Below are 25,774 nucleotides of genomic sequence, written 5' to 3' on the forward strand. Positions count from 1 at the left end.
TTCAAACTCTGGTTAAATGAAGTCATTTAATCTTTGTCCTTAGATAGAAGGAGGTGTTGGATTGATTGTCACACATCCAACAACATATCCATAAAGTCAGACCTGCTCGGGAGCAGGTTTATAACCTGATGAACCATTTGCTTAATGGTTCATCAGGTTAAAACTTTAATCCACATATAAAGAACAGGTCCTGGAAGTCTAAAGCTCCACAACAAATGCTCTTGCATTTCAAATTTAAAATGAATTTTTTCCTCCTGGATGCAAGAATCTCTTCAGTAAATTTTAGCATCATATGCCCCTTTTTGGCTTAGCAACATGCTGCAGCTCACAAGCTTTATAGAACCTGATCCAGCTCATTACCAACATTTAATGCCATAACCTCAAGAAGTTAACCTGCCTCCACCTCCCTAGATCCAAACTACCATCTGTTTGATGGAAACAGGCCCAATACACCTGGTTCTGACTGAAGAAAATTCTGGTGCCAAACATCAGAGGACACCCCACAGGTCCTGTGTTCATACCTGCGGTGGACAGAGCTGTTTTCAGTAAAGCTAGGTGGACCTGCACAATTCTATGCAGCTGGCTTTAATCAGTCCTACTTCTGATGTTTTTGGACTATGTGAACTGTTGTGTGGCTCATCCTATGAAAGGTCACAAAGGACACTAAAGGGGAAAAAAACACAATAAAAATAAAACAGAATCAATTGGGTGGCAATGAACTACTTAAACAGGGTCTAAGCAAGTCGTTACACCAAATATATTATAACTATACTTTTTCTACTGTCAGGAAATACTATGACAGGACTGGACCAAACCCCCGGACCTCAAACAACAAGTCAAAAATAGATGTATTTTTTAATGGTTTTTTTTTTTTGTTTAATCAAGAAGCACAGTCAAATGGTCTAATGATGCCTCCTGCTCATGCCATGGTAGGGTTAAACCATCTATTTAGCCAAATTGCACATTTTGCAAAAGTTGCAAGAAAAAGGCAAAAAGTGAAGACAGAATTAAGAAAACACATCCTGGTTAGTCAGTTAGTACATTTAAATAGAAAAGAGAAGCTTGGAAGCAGGTTAGCAGAACAATTAGGAATTGGGCAAAAAGAATAAAAGACAGTCAGGAGGTAAGACGATACACATGCGTGAGGCAAACTGACAAGGAACAAAGGCAAGACAGCAGGTGAAATATACAGTACCTAATTGGAGAATAGAACGGGTGAGGTTTGTCTGTGCATATATGAATCAGGTAATTGGGAGCAAGTCAGAGGACATCTGCTGGGTGGAGCAAGTGTGACAAGCTGCAGAGCAAGAAAAACCGATATCAAGAGAAACTGCTAAAGTAAACAAATATTTTATGACTTTTTTACCACCTTTCTCTAGTGTTCTGACAGTTTGTTGGTTTTTAAATATTATTTTTGTCCTAATTTCATATATCTGCCTCTGATATTTGCACCAACTCAATATAATGGATCCATATCTAATGAGTTTGTGGTGCTTAATTCATTTTTTAAAAAGTCTCCATGTTGTGGTGACAGAAAAATTTGATACATCAACTTTCTAATGGCATATATTTCAGTGAAAGAATAGCTTTGCAGGCTGCCTGTTGAAGTGACTGAGACATACGTGATACCTTAGTTTTTACTTTGGATTGTCACAGCCAAGCTAGACTTTAATTCTAGAATTCCTGGCTCCTCTGCCCCCACACTGCAGGAGCAGGGAGGAGGAGGATGCTTGCCCTGCTTAACTTGCCATCATTATGAGGAAAAGTACTGACCAAGCTAACAGCTACCCTGGGTAGGAGTCACTCAGAGACACAAAGGAATGCACTATTATAGCTTCAAAGAGTAGGGAGAATAGTAGGGGAGAATGGGGGAGGAAAATGTGAGAAGGCTGAGCAGTGCATAGTGGGAAAAGAAGATGTTTATTAAAAAGGAGTAGGGCTGTGGACGTGGTTCAGTAGTCATATTTAATATATATTTTTAAATATACCATATTTAATAGTAATGCATTTTTTACCACGATATAATTAATTTCAATTCAATTTTATTTATACAGCACCAAATTGCAACAACAGCCGCCTGAAGGTAATTTATACTGTAAGGTAGACCCTACAATAATACCTCCAGAGAACAATCATATGATCCCCTATGAGCAAGCACTTTGATGACAGTGGGAACAAAAAACTCTCTTTAAACAGGAAGAAACCTCCACCAGAACCAGGCTCAGGGAGGGGCGGGGCCATGGTTCCATATTCCTTCCCTTTACAAACGCTGAAGACCGCTGTGTTACTGGGAGATTCAGTGTTGCAGAATTCTTTTATGTCCCCTTCCCTGGATCTGTGCCTCGATGCAAACCTATCTCCAAGGTCTACACACAGTTCCTTGGGTTTCATGGCTTGGTTTGTGCTCTGACATAAACTGTCAACTATGGGACCTTATAATAAGTGTGTGCCTTTCCATATAAGTTCAATCAACTGAAGTTACCACGGGTGGAGTCCAATCAATTTGTAGAAACATCTGACAGATCATCTGAGCTCAATTCTGAGTGTCATGGCTAAAGCTGTGAATAAATATGTACAAGTTCTGTTTTTGCCCTGCGACAGACTGGTGACCTGTCCAGGGTGTACCCCGCCTCTCGCCCTATGATAGCTGGGATAGGCTCCAGCACCACCCGCGACCCTGAAAAGGATAGGTGGAAGCGAATGGATGGATAGATGTTCTGTTTTTGTTTTTTACCTTCAACATGTATTCACTTGGTCATTATGTTATTGCGTGTGTAATTCAATATTGAATAATGCTGTAACATGACAAAATGTTGACCCAGTGAAGTGCTGTAAGCACTCTCCAGATGCACTGTACTGAGAATGTGTTTAGCATTTAGATAAAATGCACCTGAAGCCTGACATGGTGGATCTTCAAATGTAAAATATACACATCACTGACTTCACAGAGGAAAAGAAGATCATCCATGTTATACATTTTGGTGTTTTATTTTTACTTTAACACTGATTAAGACACATTTCAAAATAACCTGATCCCATATCCAGCCTCATGTCTCTTATATACATAAACAAACACTAACCATAAACATTGATGGGAAATATACATTTTGCTTTACACACACGAGCTTTGTAAGACCGTTACAGTCTCAGTGTCGACAACTACAAGTGTGCTGACCCATTAATTTCACTCATAAACCAAATAACATTTCTAAACAACAAAACCAAACTGTCAGGGCTTTCTGAACAGACTGTAATCTTTTGGAGTCGGGTGCCTCGTGCACAGATCTAAAGAACACCGTACATGGCACAGTTTCAGTAAAAACACCACCAGTGTAAAAATCATTATTATCATACTGTACATAGTTGAGATATTTATCTACCCTGTGCATATTCTGTTAAAAGACATTGTGTAATACTGTATGTATACTTTAATCAACATGAGATTAAAGTATTATATGTCATCTCTAAGATGCAAAATATCTAAACAGCTACAAATAACACAGGATCCTATGAAGGCACATACCTCTACATTCACTTTAAAGGGACCAATTAGGGATTTCAGACTGTTATTAAACACTATGGGTGCCCTGCAGAAATATAAACAAGCCTGACTAATAATTACCACACAGTATGATTATTTCCACAAAAAACTTCATGAATAACCACATTTATTTCACCAGCATAGTCCAGTCAACACTTACATATTAAAGGGCGTCCAGGTTGCAAGACTTGCAAATAAAGCCTCTGAATTTACAGTAAATAGTGCAGGAATATTTTTATTCTGTTAAATTTATATATGTCATGCCTTGATGATTGGGATGTTTGCTTGGGGTGTCTATTTCTGCATGTACAATTAAACTCTGTGCATACAGAGGACACAAGGTAAACTGTAACTTAAACTCTAACGTTTTAAATCTTCAAAAAATATACAGATAATGACCAGAATTATGTGGATATTACACTGCTTAAGATAATAAAAAAAACCTCTGAGCATTAATGTGTAGGTGTAAAAGCTTCCCTCCCCATAGTTCTCATTGCCCAGCTGATGTTTTTCACAGTCTGACTGAAGACATTTACTTGTTCAGCAATATCAATAGTATTTCATATTCAGGTATAAGTTTTGGCATTCCACTTCCTTCCAAATGTGCTGTATGGGCGTGAGTTCTTCCACAAATCAATTAAGAACATTTATGTTTGGAATTAACATGCAATGACATGTTAAAACAGAAATTTATAAGCACATAACTGAACTGAAATGTTCCTTTAGCAAAAGAAAAGACCAAACCAAGAACAATTTCCCAGAACCTTCCTTAAGTGTAAGAGTTGTCGGAGCACCAAAACATCTGAACTATAACACAGTCTGCCAACACATTTCTCTTCTACACATCCTATGCAAAATAAAACTAAGCTATGATGTATCACAATCACTTGGGTTGGTTCATCACGTTTATTGTAACCTACAATCAGTAATGTTTCTCGCTTCATGCCGAAAAATCGGAACAACATTCCTTAAGAACTGTCTCGAGTAGAACAGCAGCTATGTGTGAATAAAAGCTCACTGTTCCTCAGTGGAAATCCAGCACCTCACTAACCCAATAAAACAGAAACGGATATGTATATACTTTTGGCCACCGATCTGTATTAGGGCAGATGTAATTGGCTGGATGAAACAAAATCAATGTAAACTTCAAACATGAAACATTCACAATATTCAGCTGTCACTTGTATGTCACTTGTTTGTGTTTTTCCATGATTTTTAAAGTTTTACGTGAGTGTATGACCTCTGCACCATCCATTAGCTGTAAAGGTCAGCAGCACTGGTGAATACAGAGTAAAAGGCAAGTGAGCAGGTGAACAGGACTACAAATGCACAGACAGTGCTTTCAAACTTTAAAATATTCCTGTAATTGTTAACTTGAATGAGGAATTCTTTACATTACTCTCAAGGTCAAATTCAGTCTGATCAGTATTTATGAAACAATATAAAACAACAAGCTTAAATTAAGCGAAATGATTGGTCGTTGGCCACAGTGTATAAACATTGGAATGTATAAACTCATAACATGTAATAATGGTATGTGTGTTTCCTTTGTGTATTCATGTCCACAAATACAGATGTGACCTCCTCAGACTACAGCAGTAACATTTCTACAACAAAACACTCTGACACGTAAAATATATCAAAATAAACAAACATAAAAACAAATTCAGTGGTTTCAACTTTTGCAGCAAAGTAAACACAGCATAGAGACATGCAAACAACAATGACATTATAATTACTCAATAATAAAGAATGGATAGTGTGGTTGACTGTGTTGAGTCATACAGTGCACATTGACAATATAATACAGCAGTTAGTTTTTTTACTCCTACTTAGGCCACAGCGATGTCTAGCCACACGCTCCATTTGGAGTTCTGATCTCATTTTCCATCACACAAACTTTCCAGAGAATTCTCATTCCCAGCTCGTAACATACCGACGATCTGTCACGGACCGAGGTGTCTCAATGTAGCGTGAAATGAGACGCTCCGGATTCTCAATTGAATCCAACAGAATGCCGCTCGCGGTGCTAACACACCCTTAGAGCAGAGGCTCTAACCCTAACCCTATCAGATAGTGTTTCCTAAAGTGATTCATGGTCAGAACGTAAAACACATTGACATGTAGAGATTCATTCCAAACAGCTCTCATGCCTCTGAACATACTGAGGATTCGTCACGTAGCGTCGGTATGTTACGTGTTGGGATGAGAACGTGTTGGAACTTTCTGTACTGTTTTATTCACACAAACCCGAGCCAGATGTGCTCCTTGAGTAATACTGCATTGTGCTTTAACCTCTTAACATCCACCAGGTCACCAGCAACACAGCTAAGGTGAGGGTTAGAGTTAGGTTTGGGTTTTGTTTTCTAAAAAACTACGACTAAGTCTCATCCAATCCTTTGGCATTGCAGTTTTTGTTTGTTTGTTTGTTAATAGCATTTTCATTATTTTTAAATTAGAAAAATTGTATAAAAAGGTGTGCATATATATCAACTTACCCAATACCCAATGCCTAACTGTAGTTGAGTCGCTCGTAACCTGACTGATTTTAAAATATTAACAATGCTCTTTTCCAGTGGGACATCATTTATATTAGGCAAGTGTAATCCCTGGGAGCATTTTTGAATTAGAAATTAAACATCAAGGTAATTTAATTCAAAATGCATTCTTTCAGACAAAAAAGCTTCACTGTGGAAGGAAAGAAAGGAAAATCAGATGGCAAAGCCCAATATGGCAAAAGAGATGATGGATATAAAAATGACGTCTGGCTCCAGAAAAATCTAAAAAAATAAGCACGCAAACTTCAGTGTGTAACTAAAACTACCACAAATAGTGGGGAACAAAGTAGTCCGCAACATGCACGGATCAGCCACAACATGAAAACCTAATGTTGGCTCTCTCAGTTAAAACCTCGGGTCTTTCATTGGGACTAGCAGCAGACATTTTGGTCCGTTTAGCTTCCAGGGGCGGTTCTGATCACATCCCATAAAAGCTCAGATTCGATCTGGACCTGAGCACTTTGGAGTTCAGCTCCATGTGTTGGGCTCTGTGGTGCTCTCGGTCTACTCCTGAGCCCTTGTTGTGGTGCAGTTTTTTTCTTCTTTCCTTTTTATTTATGCAAAACAGATTTAGTGTGAAAAGCAACGCCCAACTTTTCAGAGAGCTAAACATCGAATGACCAAACTCTTTCTACCAGCACAGTCTAGTTTGCCTCTGTCAGCATCCATGTTGAAGTCTTCACCTATAAGTTGTGAATGTCACAAGTTTTTCTAGAGAGAAAATGTGATACTGATTATTTTGTTACCTCTTTCCTTGTGCAAAGGATAACACTGAGGACTATTTGATCTCTCGCCCTTAATATGCATCCTTTGGATGTAAGTCTGTGAGGAAAGGCTTCACGCCTTAGATAAGCCTCTCTTCTGGGGGCACTTTGAGGACGCTGCCCATTTCCAGTCTGGCCCCAGCTACCTCCTGTGAGCTGGGGCTGTATGTGCCCTCTGATTGACGCTTCTTTCGTGCTGTCATGATGAGAAAAAACACCACCAGGATGGCCAGTAAGACACATAGAGTGGTCAAAGGAATGGTCACTGCCAACCATGGAACTCGCTCTGTTTGTTCCTCTTTCTGAAAGAGAACAGCACAGACCAGCTTAGTTTTAAGTGTGGATAAAGATTCAGACTGACAGAAGCTGAAGCACAATTTCAAGCACTGCTCTGGAAGTTTAATCATATTTTCTCTTGTAGCTAAAGGAAACCTGACTCAAATAAAGGCATTTCAAACTGCAAACCCATTGAGCAGAACTAAGCACATTAACTTACAGCTAGTTTTGGTGAATGGAGCTGTGTGTCACTTACATTGCTATCGCAAAGCGTGCCAGTGTATCCTGACACACACACACACTGGAAGTGGTTGAGTCTGTCCAGACAGGTGGCACCATTGAGACAAGGGCTGGACTCACACTCATCTATTTCTGTCTCACACCTGAAACACATCAGCAAGGTTTTAGCACAATACTGACTGACAGAGCAGCAGCTCACATGTGCCCTTCTGACCTTTCTACTTAGATGTGGTTCAGATGTACTTTTAAAAGTACAGGGTGTGGAAAAGGAGTGTGTGCAGTGTCGTACTCTTACCTGTCTCCAGCATACCCTGGCTTGCAGGTACAGTTGCCCCCAGAGTCACCTCCAATACAAACTCCTCCATTAAGACACTCAGTGTTCGCATTGCATGCCACAGGAGGAAAACGCCATCTATTAGACACACAAACACATTTTCTCAAGGAGGCTTTCGACAGCAGAGCTTCAGCTAATGATTATTTTTAGTAGCTGAAGCTCATCAGCTCTTCCGGTTATTGGATATTGTGTTCCGTAAAATACAGGACTGGAAAAACAGACTGGAAAAACAAGTCTTTCAGAAGCTAAAACCATCAAGTGTTTGGCATTTCTGTTTGTTTCAGATGACACTGGCAGATTATTCATGTTGATCACCTAGTTTACTAGTGTTTAAGTGCTATTCTAGTAAAAAATAATAGTTTTCAGGGCACATGTATATTGAAAAAAGGATAAAACACAAAGTTAAATTGTAAGTGTTACCTGAAGCGAGCTTCAGTTATAGTTCTATAACATGAGGCCAAATTTATGCAGCAAAGAGAAAAAAAAATCACACAGCTGTGAGGGTGAAAAAGAAGAATAGCTGTAAAGAGAAAGTATGACTAAAAAAAAAAAAAGAATGCTTGGACAATGCTAGCATAATGGACACGTTTTTTGACGGGGCTCCCACACATTTTCTTGTAAAACAAAGGGGGGCCTAGCAAAAAAAGTTTGGGAACCACTGCAATACACAATAAATGCTATAACAAACTGCTAGAAATAAGTAGGCAACTGACAAATCGATCTGAAATAAATCTCTGCATAACGTTCAGGCAGCCTGTAATCATCCTTTGAAAGAATAATTTTAAATTCTTTAAGAATGTTAATAAAAAAGTAACAACTGCAGGAGAAATTTCAATATAGAGGACTATTGCCTGAGTCAGTGCAATCAAAGTTTTGCCTGGTGCAGTTTTGCACATTTAAAAAAATGCGCTGTAAAGAAGCTGAAGGCTATACTCACTGGCAACGCTTTCCAATGTAGCCAGGAGGACACGAACAGGTGTGAGTTTCCTGTGTTTCCACACAGTCTCCTCCATTCTCACACTTGAACTCCAGACAGTTATCCACCTCTTCCCCACAGTCTTTCCCTTTGTATCCAGGCTCACATTCACACTGGAAGTCTGCCAGGAGGTCTTTACATGTACCGTAGACACAAGGAGTTGAAGAACACTCATTTATCTCTGTTTCACACAGCTCCCCCTCCCATCCAGGTGTGCAGCTGCAGTTAAACTCATTAAACTGGTCCTGACACACACCCTGGTTGAGACAGGGCTGCGAATCACAAATAGGTGCACCTCGGCACCCAATGCTTGGCTCGTGGCCACCCACTCTGGTGAATCGGCTCATCTGAGGTGGATCTGCTACCTTTATGAGTGGTAGGTAGACCCCACCCAGCCTCACCTCTCCTAAACATCCTGTGTATTTTTCTGCCAGCCAGATTTTGGTGTCATTGAGAAAGTTGAGGTTGCCACTTATTCCAAAGCTGACACCAGCTCTCTGTCCATCTACGGTGAGGCGCCAGCGCGATTCTGACTGTGTTGGGTCAACCATGGTAAGCTGAATGTGATGCCATGCCCCATCAGCAATTGTCCTGTCGCTCGTGAAGGCCTGCAGCTCTGCACCATCCCCACTGTCCAGTTTGACCAGCAGGCTGGAGTTGAGCAGGCCCAGGCAGAAGACCTCGGTTGTGTTGACAGAACGCAGCAAGATCCCGTTCTCATCCCGTGTTCGTATGTTCATGGTGATGTTGGTTACGGAGCTCAGCAGGGAGCTTTGGGCAATGTACTGGAGAGAATTGTCTTGAAAAATGGCTTCAGTTAAACCTGTGAGGGGAAAACGTCATGAGAGTTACTGGCACTAACAAACAGCTATATTAGGAAACAATTTTTGAAAAAATAAATGCTGCTGGTTCAGAGACATCACGTTAATTTTCACCTCCACCAAGGAGGTCATTTTTTGATTTGTCTGTTGGTCTTTCCTGAGGGACATGGATGAAAATTTGATCAGAGTTGAGACTTCGCCCACCTTAGAAGTCTTTTAGAGTCGAATCTTGACTCAGGAAGTATTGAATAACACTGTAAGACTGAAATAAGAAAACCTGGAAGACAGTGGCATCATGTTAAGAAAATAACTAATCCAGGCCCAGATATCCTTCTGGATCAAGGGACCTGCTTTATGCAGCAAGTCTTCTGTGGCAAACACTTTGTAAAAATGGGAGGAAAGAATTACTTTTAGAATTAGATGAGCACTAAAAATGATTCCTGCTAAGTGATTAAGTCTCAATCAATCAGTCACACACACACTCTTAGAGTGCTTTTATCTAACTTTCACAGACTCGGGGTTCAAGTATTTTGTCCAAGGAGACTTTGACACATGGACTGGAGGATCCAGGGATCAATCCACTGACCTTCTGACTGATATACCATCTGCTCTACCAATGCCTAGTCTATCATATTTGATACATCAGATTTTTAGTATTTAAGTCTTCTACATCAGCAGTGTGATTTCTTGCTTTCCCTCCAAAAAACCTAAATAAATTGCAAAATTCATTTTTAAGCACAAAATTGCAAAAAAGAACCAGAAATATCAAAGATTATATAAATTCATATTCAGATTATTTTGATTATTTAAAGAGCTAAATGATTAGCTGTAGCACTAACAAAGTAAAGAGTAACACTTGATGACTAAACAATATAGTTCTGTAGAACCATTTTCATGTTGCTCTCTGTGCCACTTCAATGCTGCTACACAGTAAAAGCCATATAAACTACTTCAATATGATGCAACATAATGTTTCTGCACCTGCTACAGAACTGTTAAGGTCACCGAGTCTCTCTGTCGATCTCATGAGATGTCTTCCTAAAAATCTAATAAACTTTAATAAAAGATTCCTGATTTAAAAGAAAAAGAGCAGAAACAAATAAACCTGACCTGAATCTCTCTGGTTTGAAAAAACACAGTGCCAATCACTGCTAAGGGATTACTCACACTCATAACCATCCTGCAGCTCCATGCAGCGCACTCCCTCAGGGCAGGGCTTTTCGACGCACCACAAGCGAGTCTCACATAGTTGACCCCGGTAGTTGGTGGAGCAGTTGCATCTGAAGTCATTCCAGGTCACCTGACACTGTCCACCATTGAAACACGGTTCATCCTGTGCACAGACAAACACAGATGGATGGATTAGACCATCGCTTGTAAAATCTCTCACCTGATGCGACCGCATAGGTTAAGGCTACTAAGAGGATTGAGCGCTAACTTAAAGATCAGCAGGATTCTCAACCAGATGAATGATAATAGGGTTATCACAACCAAGCTATTAGACAGTCCTGCAATTGCCATGAGATACAAGAGCCATATATTTTCCCATAAATCAACTTTGCAGCGTATATTAATATCTCTCTCTCTCTCTCTCTCTCTCTCTCTCTCTCTCTCTCTCTCTCTCTCTATATATATATATATATATATATATATATATATATATATATATATATATATATATATATCATCATAAAAGTTATGAGTTAAATCTTCATTTCATTTTGTCTGTAGTCAAATAGAAATGTTTCCAAACAGGAAACCTCACTGTGAGGGGACTGTACTTACCAATCCATCACCATAATAAATAATTATAAATAAAACTATAAATCATGAGAAATTAAACAGGGATGCACCACATCCTTTACCTTGCACGTATCATCACTTTGGCATCCTGGCAGCAGGTTATCCTCGGTGCTTGCCTGGTAAACCTCCATCCCCTCTGGATAACCTTCAGCAACCAGATGCTTGTGATCCAGTCGAATGTCCTGCAGACAGCCCTTGAAGTTTCCACCCCAGGCATTCGTGCTCTTGCCTGCAGGGAGCCCTCCAACATATGCCACATCCCCGGCTTCTACACTCACATTTCCTAAGGCACGATTATTGCCCGCTTTGGGAAAAACCACATGGCCACAATGTACCTTTACAATCACCAAATTATTTTTCCCATCAGTAACTGATCTCGCTTCTGAGAGAAGCGTGGTGTGAGGACTGTAGATAGCAACAGTGCCTTCTTTCAGGTAGATAGTCAGGTAGGCATCTCCTTCTCGATGAAACTGCAGGAGCATGCCACTGTGTTTGAGAGAGCGCATAAAAAACGAAATGGTAAAGTTGTCACCGTGAATTTCTGATATGTTGAACGTAGAATAGCTGGTGCTGTTTTCATGTCCAAAGGTCCAGGAAGGGTACTCTGAAGTAGGGGGAAGAAGGACAGAGTTTTAGTATTTTATCTCATACACTATTAGATTTTATTATATTTATTATTCAAATGTATTAGTTTTTTTTTTTCATATTAAGATTTTAAGTACTAAACAAATGACGAGCACTGTGACATGTATGAATCAGGCTAATTGCTTAGGCTGATTGCAGAGGTTGGTTAGTTAGCTCTTCAGTAGCATCAGTAGCATTTACTATGACATTCTTTCTTTATGATATTATAATTTCATTATGATTATTTGTGTGATATATCATATAAGATCCTAGAGCAAACAGTAATTTCTTTAATTCAAAAACTAAAAGTAATTGGCTAAATTAGTTTAAATTAATGCCAAGTTATGCAGTAACCACAACTGCACACTAAGGTAAAATAAAAAGATGTTACTCAGTTTTTAACTAATGCATTTTGGGTCATTTTCTGCTTTGTGAATAAATTTCATATTTTATTACTTTACATTCTGTACTCAGTATTTTTTGAAACAATTTCATTCAATTTTCTTTTATTTCTATAGTGTAATTTCACAACAACAACAATCCCCTCAAACAGAACCTAATTTGAACAATACCCAGCTTTACTATTCCACCACTGCAATGAGAAACCATTTTCAAGACTCATCAACTGTGCCTTGGCCTGGGCTTGAACATTATTAACAGATTTTGACCGATGTTATTATTTAAAAGGAAGCCATAGTCTAATAAAACATTTTTGCTTAGTTTTACTGAGCTGTTGAAAGGTGCTTTGCCTTTATCAATCATTAGTTTGTATTTTCTCTCTTGCAATTCTAGTTTTGGTGGCAATTACTCTTAGCTGGCAAAGAGGTGATTTTGCTTAATATAACCCTGGAGTCACTTTTCAGTGCTTCTGGTTTGACTGGAATATCTGCTTCTTATGACATATGGCTGTTGACGCAGATGCAGCTAGCATTAAAGCTGTTACTTGTAACCTCTTAACATCCACTAGATCAAACCATGTTTACAGATGGTGTTGTGTTAAGGTTGCGTTTTAGCCGCAGCCAAAAAAAGCAGAAGAAGATGTAACATTTGAATCAAGTCTCTTTTTGTGACCTCGCAGTTCACAGTAAGATTTCCATTTAGTTATACCCAATAGGTAAAATTTCCAAATAAAGGGAGAGCTGTGAATCTAACCATAACCCTAAGACACCTTGGATTTTGTGTGTTGAGTTACTAAACCTAAGAAGTTCTTCCCTGTTTTGTTAATCTGTCCAGAAAACCATTTTTTCTGTCAAAGCAGAGGTGAGATGTTTACTCCTACCTTTTTCACAGTTTTCTCCATAGTACGGTCGATGGCACTGACAGCTGGCACCGACCCACATATCCACACACTGTCCACGCTGCATGCATGGGTCATCACCACACCAGTCTTGTTTGGTACATCCCAGTTCCAAGCCCATATTCTCCTCCCTGATGAGATCTTGAGGCAGAAGCAGCTTATAGTCAACTTGAAAGTCTTCCACACAGCCAATGAATGCCTTTCCACTGGACAAGTTGCCCACATATTTCTGTGGTGCCCCTCCTATATACAGCTGTTGGAAGGAGCTGGATTGGAGGAAGATCAGATGGTTTCGACCCTCATTCTTTACTTGGCATCCTTCCTCACAGCCGGGTCCTTTTACAGCCAGAACCAATCTCTCATCCATGGTCACGGTTACTGTGTGCCATTCTCCATCATTGACTGGGCCTGGGTAATTGGCCCACAGTACCTTCCCTGATTTTACCTTTGCTTGGAGGGAGCCTTTGACAAGCTCGAGAGAGACAAAGTTCTCCACGGTGCCCCGGTAGTAGAGCACCATGTCAGGAAGAGTACTCCTGAATCGAAGCTGCATGTGTAGAACATTTGGCTTTGTCTTGTTCTTGAAAACAGGCAACTGCATATGGACGTAGCCCTCTGAGTTGAAGGAGAAGGTGGTGGAGGTATTGCAGTGATCTCCTGTCCAGCCAGCAGGACACACACAGGTGTAGCTGTGTTCACCATTCTTGATCAAAACAGGGACGCAGCCTGCTCCGTGCTGGCACTGGTGCTGCCGGCAGCCAACAAGCCTGACGTCGCAGTCTCGCCCCCCCCAGGGCTCATGGACGGGCTCCAGCACAGGGCAGTGACACCTGTAGGAATTGGCAGCATCTTCGCAGGTGGCGCCGTTCTTGCAAGGATTACTGTCACACTCGTTGATGTCTACCTCACAGTGTACACCTGCATGAGGAAACACTGACATTTAGTGTCACTGCAACTTACTCCAGCAACACTTGTCCAACTTTCCCATGCTAAAAATACATTCACATGGATCAAATTTTCACTACAACATGACTTAAATCTCTTAGATATCAAGTCAGTGAAGCACACATGTAGATGAAGACAAGGGATGAGCTTTCTAGTGCGATTAACAGATGAGGAAATGACCTGAGGAAATAGCTGTTAATTTCACAATTAGACAACAATAGGATCTTCAGTCTCCCTAACACAATTAACTTACTGACTGTCTTGTTGACTGCACCAACTGAACCTTTAAATATTGCATTTGTTAGCTGTGTATGACACACCCTCTGTGTTGGGAATAAAGTCTATCTGTGTGATCGGTGGTCAGCGCCTTGTCAAACTCTGTTCAACATTAACTCTCAACAGCAGCAGTCAACTTGCATTAACCTAGTCCTCTGAAACACTCTAAACCCGAGGTGTCCTAAAGCTGCTCCTTCAGTCTGCCAATGCGCCACTCTCATAAAAACCTTGTAACTCTATGCAAATCTCTTCTATGTAATCAAAGAGTGCTGCATCATACCTGTCACCCACCAGGGCCCACAGCAGCAGCACAGCAGCAGCACCAACCTCTTTTCTTCCATGACCCACTGAGGCAATGGACAACACACAGCTCACACTGGATGAGTGAAGTGACATAACCAAGTCCCCTCTCTCTCTCTCTCTAACATACGCACACACATAAACCAGAGGTGCCTCCTCTTCTCTACTCTGTACCAGGCAGACAGGCAGAAGTGATTACACCAGCCCTGCCCACCTTTTTTTCTGCCTTTTTTCTCCCTCCTCCATCAGTCTGTGAATTCCTCCCTCCCTCCCTTCTTCCTCCTCCTCCTTCCTCACTCACACCCTATACTCCTACTCCTATCTGCAGCTCAGTCCTATCAAGGCGATTAGCTCCCAGCCTCCAGCTGGCTCCTGTCAGTGTATGACAACAGGAATGCTGTGCTGCAGTCCCCTCCTTGCTCCATGAGCTGGTTTGTAGTTACTCACCAGTGCCAAGTACTTCCTGTAAAGAGCCAGCAGGAGGTGCTGCATGTTCAGTGTTTAAGGTGTGTGGGCCAGGTTTGAAAAGCACTGGACTATATAATAATATATACAATATATATCTATATTTCATTTTGTTTAGCAAGAACCCAAAGACCCTCTGCTCTTGTATAAATTAAATCCACAGCGAAATCATTAGTAGCAATGAACTGTATGTGCTTCTTACTGAAACCTGGATTGATTACACTCGCAGCATAATGAAGAGCTGATCGAAAAATCACCCACTGCAGTCACTATAGTTTTGAACACTGCACCAGTAAAAACAGGAGCGGTGGTCAAATTAGCGTGATATGTAAAAATTATTTTATTTGTAAATTTTTGTCATTTAACAGATATTTGATTTTTAAATTTCTAAGCTTTTTAAATCTATAAAAATGTCTCTATGTCAACATTTTCTCCTATAATTGCTAAAGATTTGGAAAAAAAAGATTCATCAGTTAGTCTTGCACCTCTTAACCTGCAACAAAGAACGTATGCATATAGCACTTTTCTACCTAAGCACTCAAAGAGCTTTATACATGTCTTATTCATCCATGTAAGTGCTTTCTAGCCAACATTCACACTCCAATGAACACATCAGGAGCAACTTGGAGTTCAGTATCTTGCCCAAGGAGATCCAATTAGTAGACGCCCTGCTCTACCTTCTGAGCCACAGCCAGCCAGGATACTGTCTGAGATATCAGGGGCTTTGACAAAATAGCAGTACTTGACATGCTGGGAACAAGTATAGGATGGACCATTATTTCAGCCACAGTCATTTTCAACCACTACAAAAATAAGAAGTCCTTCAACAGATGATCTAGCATCCCAGTTCAAAAGAAGGAAGAGTCTAAATTCACAGAAGAACCAAAAGAACATTAAGTGCTGCAAGAAGCTTGAAAAACCCCGCACTCCAAGTACCCAAAAAAGAATGGGTGCAAGGAAAAGAGTGCTCACAGTCAAAGTATACGCATAACATTTTTGACAAAATCTTCAGATTCTACAAAATAAGAGTTTCCTTGTGCATCATTGTGCTGTTCTAAGTACACCTGCTCTTTTTAGAAGTGCTCATAGAATTCCTGTGGTGGATCTGCTCAAAATATACTGCTGTTCATGTTAATTACATATGAAGAAAAAAACCCTGGAAACCCTGGATATAGTGCAGGATGGAAGACACATGACATATGTATCATTTGGATAAGGTCCTTGTTTATTGTCCTTTATTCATTGGACTTTAATTAGGCTACTAAGCAGCTTTGCTGTAATCCCCCCTCCCTCCTGACAAGTTTCTTAGGAGACCCACATTTAATGCCTAAGATGAACGCCTGACATATGGCACCTTCTATTGGCTCTGTTGTTTTCAGCTATGCTTCTCTATATCATGTGCCCTCTCATCCACTCCTTTCCTCTACTGTCATAATTTTGTTAGCAAATACGCTCTGATTTTCTTGATGAGAGCCTTTGGCTGAACTCATCACTTCCAGGGCAGATTTCTGGGCTTCAAGATTAGCGATCTGGGTCCGCTTGTTTTCAGTAGTTTGAAAGCACTTTTGTTTGGCATAGGAGATTCTTAGGTAATCCATCTACACTGACTCCTAATGAAAATGTTCAATTTGAACTGTTTAGTTCAAATTTCTATTGTCACACAAACGAGGACCTTGAGGTAAAAACAACAGAAATATTTAAAAGGAAATAAAGAGAGTTTTTTTAAAGAGAGTCGTTTCTGCTCCAGCTGACATTGATTTGTTAGTGCAGGCAAGGCTCAGCACACACTTCACCACTGTGACACCAGATGAGGCTAACTAACAGATTACACAAAGCTAACATTTGTTTTTCCTGAGCACAGAATCATTTGGACTGATTCTATATCATCTGTCCTGATAGATTATATAACAGCCTCTACTTTGTGACACTGAAGGAAGAGAACAGAAAACACAACTTGTTAGGGGGTAAAATTAAATAGCTGATAAGAGGTGTCTCCTACCTGTAAAGCCATCTGGACAGACACACTGATAAGAGTTGACGAGGTCCTGGCAGCTTCCTCCATGCTGACATGGAGCAGACTCACACTCGTCCACATTAACAGAGCAGTCGTCTCCTGCAAGAGGATTATATCAGTGATATTTATATCCATGTCACCTTCACATCAACGAGGCAACATACAGAGAAACTCAAGTGGTTTTTGCCGTAAGTCTGGTTTACCAATGAATCCTGGCAGACAATGACAGATGAAGCCAGCGGCCACATCATAACTGAAGTCAGCAGTGCTGAGTTCAGGAAGCTTTCTGTAGTTCACGACATCTGAGCGTTGAAAACACTTGCCACCATTGTGACAGGGATGCTGCTCACACTCATCTATATCCACCTGGCAGTTGTCTCCCTCGTAACCTGGTTGCACATAATCACAAATACATTATATACTTATTCTTATAATAATATTCAGTGTCTGTCAACATACTTACATGGTCGTAAGAACATTATGCTATATTGTCTTAACTACAAAATATGAAATATTCAAATATTAAATATATTAAAAAATACTTTCTGAGGAGCATCAAATGTAACCAAAATAAACATTTTACTAAAATATTCAAGCCCCCCGGGTTTTGACTTTTCTAAAGCTGTTTCTTTAGTTACTACCCAGAACTACTGTTTCTTTCTTTAGCAGGACATTGCTTCCACTTTAACCTCCTTCCATTAGATATGGGATTGATTGTTTCCTGAGCAATCAAAGCAGAAAACTGTGTTAGCATGTCAGTGTTTTAAAGTGTGCTGAGCAATGCAAAGTTAGAAATAATTTCTGAATTTGTTGTTCAGAAGCTGATACGATACGTCCAACACAACAGCATTAAAAAGCATGTTTACAGCCTGGTAGAAAAAAACAGTTCGTTGGATAGCTTGACCTTCAAATGATGGGGGCATTTTTTTTTTTATAATTCATGTGATTTTTAAAAGGCTTTAAATTAGTGTAAATTAATCAGAATCAGGGACACCTGCTAAACAAGTACAGGATGAGCTTAGCTTTTCTCATCTTCAACCTGCGTCTGCATCTTTGTTTGTGAAAACGTCCTCCTACTTTAAAGAATTTCCCTGCTTTTGAATGGTGGCTCTGCTCTTTATGCCCTTTCACTTCCTCAGACTCAAGAGTCCTTAACTCCTTTGTTCAGTTTGATTTATGCATGGGAAACCCCGCAGCTTCCATGGCTCTATTTTCTTTTTTTCACTTTTTAGCATTTTTGGTGAGTAGTTATATAACACAAGCCCTAAACCATGGTGACATTTGGTTTATACTAGACTTAAAGTTGAACCACAACGTACCTGGCCAACAGAGGCACTTGTACTGATTGGTCCCCTCCAAACACGTGGCTCCATTCTGGCAGGGGTCAGAAGCACATTCAGGAATATCCTCTTCACAGTAGTCGCCTACAAAGCCTGTCCCCTCACAGTCACAGACATAGCTAGAAGAGACAAGATAGGCAGTCTTAGACTGATTGAGCATGTCTATCATACTATACATTAGATTACTGTTGCACTGTTGTAGCTGGTTGAGATAGAGTGCATTTTAACCTCCTAGGACCTGGTGTCCACATGTGTGGACATCACATTTTGGGGTGTTTAGACCAAAATACAACATTTTGCTCTACAAGGGCCTGATATCCACTTACAAGGACATTATACTGCCACTGTTCGATCGAAGTTTAAAACCAATGTCCTCAAATGTGGATCTAATTTTTCTCAGAAACCAAAATCAGGTTAAAAAAAATGTTGTAATTCTTTGTTTTTACATTCATCAGGTCCCAATCCACCCAAAAAACAAAGAGAAATTAAAAATGCATGCCATGGAAGAGTTTGGGTCTTAGGAGGTTAAGATGAAAACTTCCCACTGGGCTCCAAGTATCTTGTTATCTCCGCTTGACCTCAACATTGTACACAAAACACAAATATCAGTGAAATTGTAAAAGATTTAATTTTTTTTTAAAGTGCATCCTCACATGTGACAAGCTGAAACAATGAAATGTTATGTTTTGATTTATTTTATTTTTTACAAAAAATATACAAATGGAAACAATGTTTTGTTGTGTAATTTATAATAAATATATTTGAATAATATTACAAATGCAGACAGATCAAAGAGTTGTAGTATCAAAACCACTGACTTGATTTCTTATAAATCCACTTTTTTCAGCTGTAAGAAAATTCCTTTTTTTATTACACTGACAAAATAATTGTTACAGCTGTAAATCCCCTTAAAATAATAAACATGTACCTGTGATGCTAAATGCAACTTAAGTACTGGCCAGTAAAGCAGCTTCTCATCAAAAAATCAATCAATTTAAATAATGCATTTTCTATGATTCACGGCACCTACAGCTGTGTGATGACTATGACCATGACAGACAGTAAGAGGATTAATTCCTGTCCTTGATCAACTTTAATGTCTGCCATGCAGTCCTGGGCAGACACAACACAGACTGACACAGTGGCCTTACCAGGCCAAGCACCTGTATGTTAGTGTACACTAGTCTCTTCCTAACACCAATTATCTTCTGTTTTTCAGTCCACCTAACTGTTAAATATTCTGGTCATTACCTTTATCCTGCTAAATTATAAGGTTTGATTACAGTGATTATGAGTATTATGAGTTGTGTTGTTGCACTGATGAATGCCCACACTGCAGAAATGATTCCTTCTATTTGATGTACTACTACTTATATGTACTACATGATTGTACTACACGTGTTTTTATCTTCAGACACAGGTGATGCAATCAAATGATGAAATCACAGGCCAGCTGTGCCATTTCAACAGTACAAAATGCTGTCAGTTTAAAAAGCAACAAATAATTATGTCATTACAGTCACAGTATATCACTACATATCAAAATAGTTAAACAGTTTGATTTGCTAAAGTTTTACTTTGGTTTTTATCTTTTGATGCTTTGAATCTGTTTTATTTCCTTCTTCAAACAGCTCATTTGCACAGTAAACTATTTTGTAGAAGGTTACATTTTTTACATATAGAAAAATTAGGCATGTCGGGGACATCCCCCACCCCCAACTCTAATCATTCAATTCTAGTATGGAGATATGGTTCAAGTTTAAGTTTAGGGAAACAGCAGCCCCATATGGAAAACATATTTATAAGTCTTATGAAGTTTGTATCTGTCTTGTGTGAAACGTGTATGAAAAGCATACAAGAGTGAAAACAGATATAAGATCCCTTGAAAAATTATATAAATGAAACTTGTATGTTTTGGATACTTCCTAAAACAATATATGAAAGTAATGAGAAAGTGGCCACTTTCATGAGTAACTCATATAAGCCTTATATGATTCACTATATGAAGTAGGCCACATCTGATGCAAGTCTTTTATAAGTTTTTTCTATTTCTTTTCCATATGGGGCACATTTATGACATCCAGGGTATATTCAGTATATTGAAAGAAATATTACCTGTTCACACCATCTATGCATTTTCCTTTATTTAGACAGGGCCAGCTGGCACATTCATCAATGTCGACTTCGCAGTCTTGCCCCTGGAACCCAGACACGCACTCACACGAGTACATGGCAACATGATCTCGGCAGGTGGCGCCATTTTGACAGGGACGAACCTCACACTCATCGATCTCCACCTCACAGTTAATCCCTGCAGAGGACACAGCCGGGATGGCAGAGGGCCAGCGCATGAGATTTGGCAATGCATTGTCATATATGTCCACAATGATCACATTTTAGCAATTTGAAACCAGTAATCAGATGTAGGATTAGCAGTTTGAGGATGGCTCTACAGACAGCTATCTCGGGGTTACTCACTGGAATTATTTTGTAGAATTTCAAGAGATCATCTTTAGCTGCCACTGTCATGTGGTACAAACTACATTAAACTAAACAATGCCTGCTACCTGATTCAGCCAAACACACTGTGTTACACTGTGATATACACAATGAGATGTCTTGTTCTCTTTACATCATATTCCAAAATAAACCCTCCCAATTAAGCTCTTTTTAGCTCTGTAGTCTCAATACTGCAGCTGCCCTGTACCACTGCCTCGTATTTCTACCAGCCCATCTACCCCAGCATCCTTTTGTAGGTTATTGAGGAATGTTTACGCATGACTTACCAATTTTAAATATAGCTTATTTTTGTTGAGCAATAAGCTTGGAGCAAATCCTGCTGGAATAAATCAATAATCTGAAATCTGAGAATTTCCTGTTGTCCACAGCAACTTGTTCTCATTCCCAACCTTTTATGTTCAGTTACATTTCAACATATCAGGTACTCATTTAGTGTAATTTTCTGATATACAGGGCAGTGCTCCATAGTGCTATTTTGCCAGTGGTAGGAGGTATAACTGCATGACTTTCAAAAAGAAGACCAGAATTTGGGTCCCATCTGACACAATGATTAAACAGTACCTGGTCTATGTTACACCTACATGTTTGCTGGGAGTGACAAAAGTTATTTAAAGGGGTATGATTATAATAAGACAAGAATTACAGCTGGCACAGAAATATATATAAATTTACAGACTATACACTGCTACTGTTAAATGAGCCAGTATAAATGTAATTACATTTTATTGGACTTTTATTTGGGAAAGTATTATAATCCTAGAACAGCCAGTTAAAGCTGTAAATTTAAAATATGTTCATATGAAGCTCGGTACCTCAGAGTCCCTGGACTATGCTTCTCCTTTCAAAAGCTCTGCCTGTTGTAAACCCGACCTGCTTCAAATATCTGCTCACCTTTATAGCCTGGAGCACAGTCACACCTGTAGTGATCTACCTCATCCCAACACGTGCCATTATTCTGACAGGGTCGGGAGGCACACTCGTTGATGTCCAAATCACAGCGGGAGCCTTGAAATCCTGGCACACAGAAACACTGGTATGCATTCACTCCATCTTTACAGATGGCTCCATTCTGGCAGGGCTCCGACTGGCACTCGTCTATGTTCTCCTCACAGTTTGTCCCCTGGTATCCTGCAGCACACTGGCACAGGTGCCCAGTGTCAGGGATGTCCGTACAGGTGCCACCATTCTGGCATGTTTCCTCTGAACATTTGGTCACATTATCCTGGCAGTGCTCACCACCAAAACCAATTGGACAGTGGCAAGAATAGCCATTGACTCCATCGACACAGTAGGACTTATTACCCTGGCAGGGGTTACTCTGACATTCATCAACACCCTGGGTGCAATTGAGCCCTGCGAAACCATCCAGACAGAGGCAGGTGTACTTGCCAGTTCCAGGTTTGCTTGTGCAATTGCTGCAAGTTGCATCGATGCAGGCATCATACAGGTCCTCACAGTTTTTACCTGTATACCACACTGGTTCTTTGGGGCAAAGGCACACGTAGTCGCCAAAGTGGTCAAGACAAGAGCCGCCGTTGTTGCAAGGAGACGATAAGCACACGTCTTCTGCTGCTGTACACAGCAGGCCTGGAAATGAAAGACAAACTTCCTGTTAAGAACACATAAAATCATATTTCTTTACTGTCACTTTGTGATAGAGGTTTCTTCACTAACTCAGCTCTTAGAAGGGCTGTTTAGTCAAATTTGCTTACAACTCAAACATATAAAGTCTCTGTTAGCGTTGCACGTCATGGCGTTAGTGAGACCAGTGTTTGTCCCAGCTCATCACTTTAACCCAAACTGCAACATTTACCATCCTCAGTAGTTTTAGTAACTAAACCAAAGTGAGAAAAACTAAGCCAAGCGATGAGTGAAGCAGCTCGCTGTCTCCAGTTTCACAGTGTTGTGATTTATTGAGGCCCCTGTTATATTAACACAGTCTTTAAAGCACGTATTATAAACACTAGTCAACATAATGGACGTCCACAGTACACAATATTTAGTAACCATTTTGAAACTTTACAAAAACTATAAAGATATTGTTCATATATATTTCTAACAATTAGTAAAAATTAGTAGCAGTTTATTTATGTATTTTTTGTGTGTAATTTCATTTATTTGAATTTTTCTGATAAAACTATAGATAATTATGATAAATATCACATGGATCATTTACTGGAGCATGGAAATGTTTGTCAGGTTAACTGATCTTTCTACATTTGCCGTAGGTGTAGCTGCAGGAAGGATTCATCTTTGAGGTGCAAATGAGACTAGGAGAGGCTTGATGTCACCCCGTTTCCAAATGTATGAAGCATCCTGCAGAGATGTTTATTTAACCTCAGCCTGTATAAGCAATGACAAGAACAAATGTGGGCACTGCAACAAAATACCCGAGTGCACTGAACAAGAAGTCATTTTATATGTTGAACCTTGCATTATAATAGGCTCTTCCAAAGTTTCGGTCTAGCTGTAAAATTACTCTTTATCACCCCTAAGGCAGAAGAAACACCTGTATGTCAAGAAAGCCCATTGTGACACCATTCTCTCCTTCCTCTCCTAACAAAGTGTTGGATTTTCACTACAGACATCTACACTCACAAATTTATGGAATTACTGTAAGGTGTTTTGAATAAAATCACCCCAATAAAATGGCAGACACTGTGTACCACTGCTAACAACCTCCCAGTAACAATCTGTTTATATCTTCCCTGCAACACCTACAGTCCTCATTTCCCACTGTATCCACTTTAACACCCCTAGTTCCTCTCACATGCATTTGCTATCACCTTCTTTATCTGCTCTTACTTCCTCCTCACATGAGTGTCTCACATCTCCATGCACCACCTTTCTGCTTTCCATACCTGAGAAGTGTTGCATTGTTTGTTTCCTCTGTTTTAATTTCATAGTTGATAATAAGCCCCAGCATGCTCACCTATGACCAAAATATGAATAATCACACTTATGATGACTGGAAACAGGAGGAAAAAGAATGAGACTGAAGATTAATGGCTGTAGTGAAGGAGTAGAGAGAATACAACGCTAAGGTTAAAAGGAGGCCGATAATCCAACGTGGAGACTCTTAAAAAACAAACAATATTAGTCTTCATATTTGAGTGTCTAAAGTAGGCCGCTGATATAATTACATCTTTTGAGTTTGAAATGTAAAAAAAATGTCAATCTAAGAAAATAATAAAACTTAAATATCTGAAAGTTACAAAATATTTATATATTTCTTATACTGTTTACAGGGCAGCAAAGTGGTTAGCACTATAGTCCCTCACAGCAAGAGGGTCCTGGGTTCAAATCTGCCATCTGGCTGAAGCCTGTCTGTGTGGCGTTTGTTCTCCCCGTGTCTGCATGAGTCCTCTCTGGGTACTCTGGCTTCACCCCACAGTCCAAAGACATATTAGTCAGGAAAACACTTGAGTTGACGTACTTAATCTAGACTGTTTACTGTTCAGTGTTCATTATAAGCAGCAATGTGCACTACTAGCCAACTAGATCAGTTAAATGTTTGTGCACTCTTTAGCAACACAAATGCCTGGTTAAAGGACATTATTCAGAGATAAAACTAGTTAATTGTTGGTCCTAACCATAGTATGTAGGCTGTATGAATAATACAAAGCGCAACACATTTCAGCAGCACCTAAGCCATGATTTATTTATTGACAAATGCAATTAAGGAAATCAGATAAAGGAAATCCACCACATCCAATAAGTGTCTATAATATAATATATTTGTCTAGCAGAGAATCATCTACTATAGATTATTATTATTAGTAGTAGTATTGTCATTCTTATTATTACAGGTGTTACGGAACAAATGATCTGATTTTTCTACAACTATATTTACCAGTATGATACACAGAGGTCCTGAGGAGGCACCACATCAGCTATTAAACTTTTATCTCTAATTCTGATTCGTTAGACAGCCTCCTGTTTAATGGGGACAGGAGGGTGTCTATGAAGTATATCTAATCAAGTGATTACAACTGATAATGGCCTGCAACTGTGAGACAAAATGCATTATGAAAATTACAGTACTAAATTTGAATATGAAAGTGTGATATGTATTTGATAAAACATGGACTATATTGATTTTGTTGGGTTTTTTTTAAGTTATGACAGAAAGTGTCATGATGAGCTGTGTGGCAGGCCAGGTTAGGACGCACAACTCTGAGATGGAAAACTTGACTTAAAGCAGCAGCTTTATTGCTGAAAAACAAGCTAAAAGTAAAATACATGAACTAAACAACACTAAACAAAAGGTGAGCTAGAACTACAACCATACATTGGTATACATGACCAGACCAGAACCGACAGCTAATTTGGAGATCGTGACAACGAAGAGAGGGAGACTGAGGACTGAAATACACAGGCAGGATAAGGAGAAGGATGGGGATGGAGAACACCGAGTCATGACGGACTAACCACATGAGGAGAACTATGATTATGAAGAGCAAGAAACTAAACGATGTAACAAGAACACCAACCGTACAATAAAAACATAAACCACTCAGAGAATCTAATCTAACTAAGATTAAACGCTAACATAAGCACAAAAACTAACTAATACAAAACCAAGAAATATTAACAAAAACTCAAAAACACATGAACGCTGGGTCACCAGATCCAGGACCATGACAGAAATGCAGCGAGTCAGATATTACGTTGTGTAGT

The 25,774-nt window shown here is 39.6% G+C and overlaps 1 protein-coding gene across 2 annotated transcripts in view; it reads right to left on the minus strand.

Annotated features, from left to right (window-relative positions):
• Positions 1-2,969: 2,969 nt before the first annotated feature.
• LOC134638490 (protein crumbs homolog 1-like) overlaps positions 2,970-25,774 on the minus strand; it is a 28,487-nt gene continuing 5,682 nt past the window's right edge. Inside the window, exons 2-14 of one of the 2 annotated variants that reach the window (XM_063489163.1) lie at positions 21,986-22,681; positions 20,690-20,885; positions 18,554-18,693; positions 17,438-17,623; positions 17,220-17,333; positions 13,217-14,152; positions 11,376-11,917; positions 10,678-10,843; positions 8,651-9,512; positions 8,134-8,157; positions 7,675-7,791; positions 7,396-7,522; positions 2,970-7,165 (exon numbers count right to left, since the gene is read on the minus strand). In XM_063489163.1, coding sequence (XP_063345233.1) covers positions 6,944-7,165; positions 7,396-7,522; positions 7,675-7,791; positions 8,134-8,157; positions 8,651-9,512; positions 10,678-10,843; positions 11,376-11,917; positions 13,217-14,152; positions 17,220-17,333; positions 17,438-17,623; positions 18,554-18,693; positions 20,690-20,885; positions 21,986-22,681 — 4,328 coding nt within the window. In that variant the 3' untranslated portion in view covers positions 2,970-6,943. The remainder of the gene's footprint in view (positions 7,166-7,395; positions 7,523-7,674; positions 7,792-8,133; positions 8,158-8,650; positions 9,513-10,677; positions 10,844-11,375; positions 11,918-13,216; positions 14,153-17,219; positions 17,334-17,437; positions 17,624-18,553; positions 18,694-20,689; positions 20,886-21,985; positions 22,682-25,774) is intronic. The other variant, XM_063489164.1, reaches the window with a different exon arrangement.

Source organism: Pelmatolapia mariae, linkage group LG12 (assembly GCF_036321145.2).
Source record: "Pelmatolapia mariae isolate MD_Pm_ZW linkage group LG12, Pm_UMD_F_2, whole genome shotgun sequence".
In the NCBI taxonomy this organism is placed as follows: domain Eukaryota; kingdom Metazoa; phylum Chordata; class Actinopteri; order Cichliformes; family Cichlidae; genus Pelmatolapia; species Pelmatolapia mariae.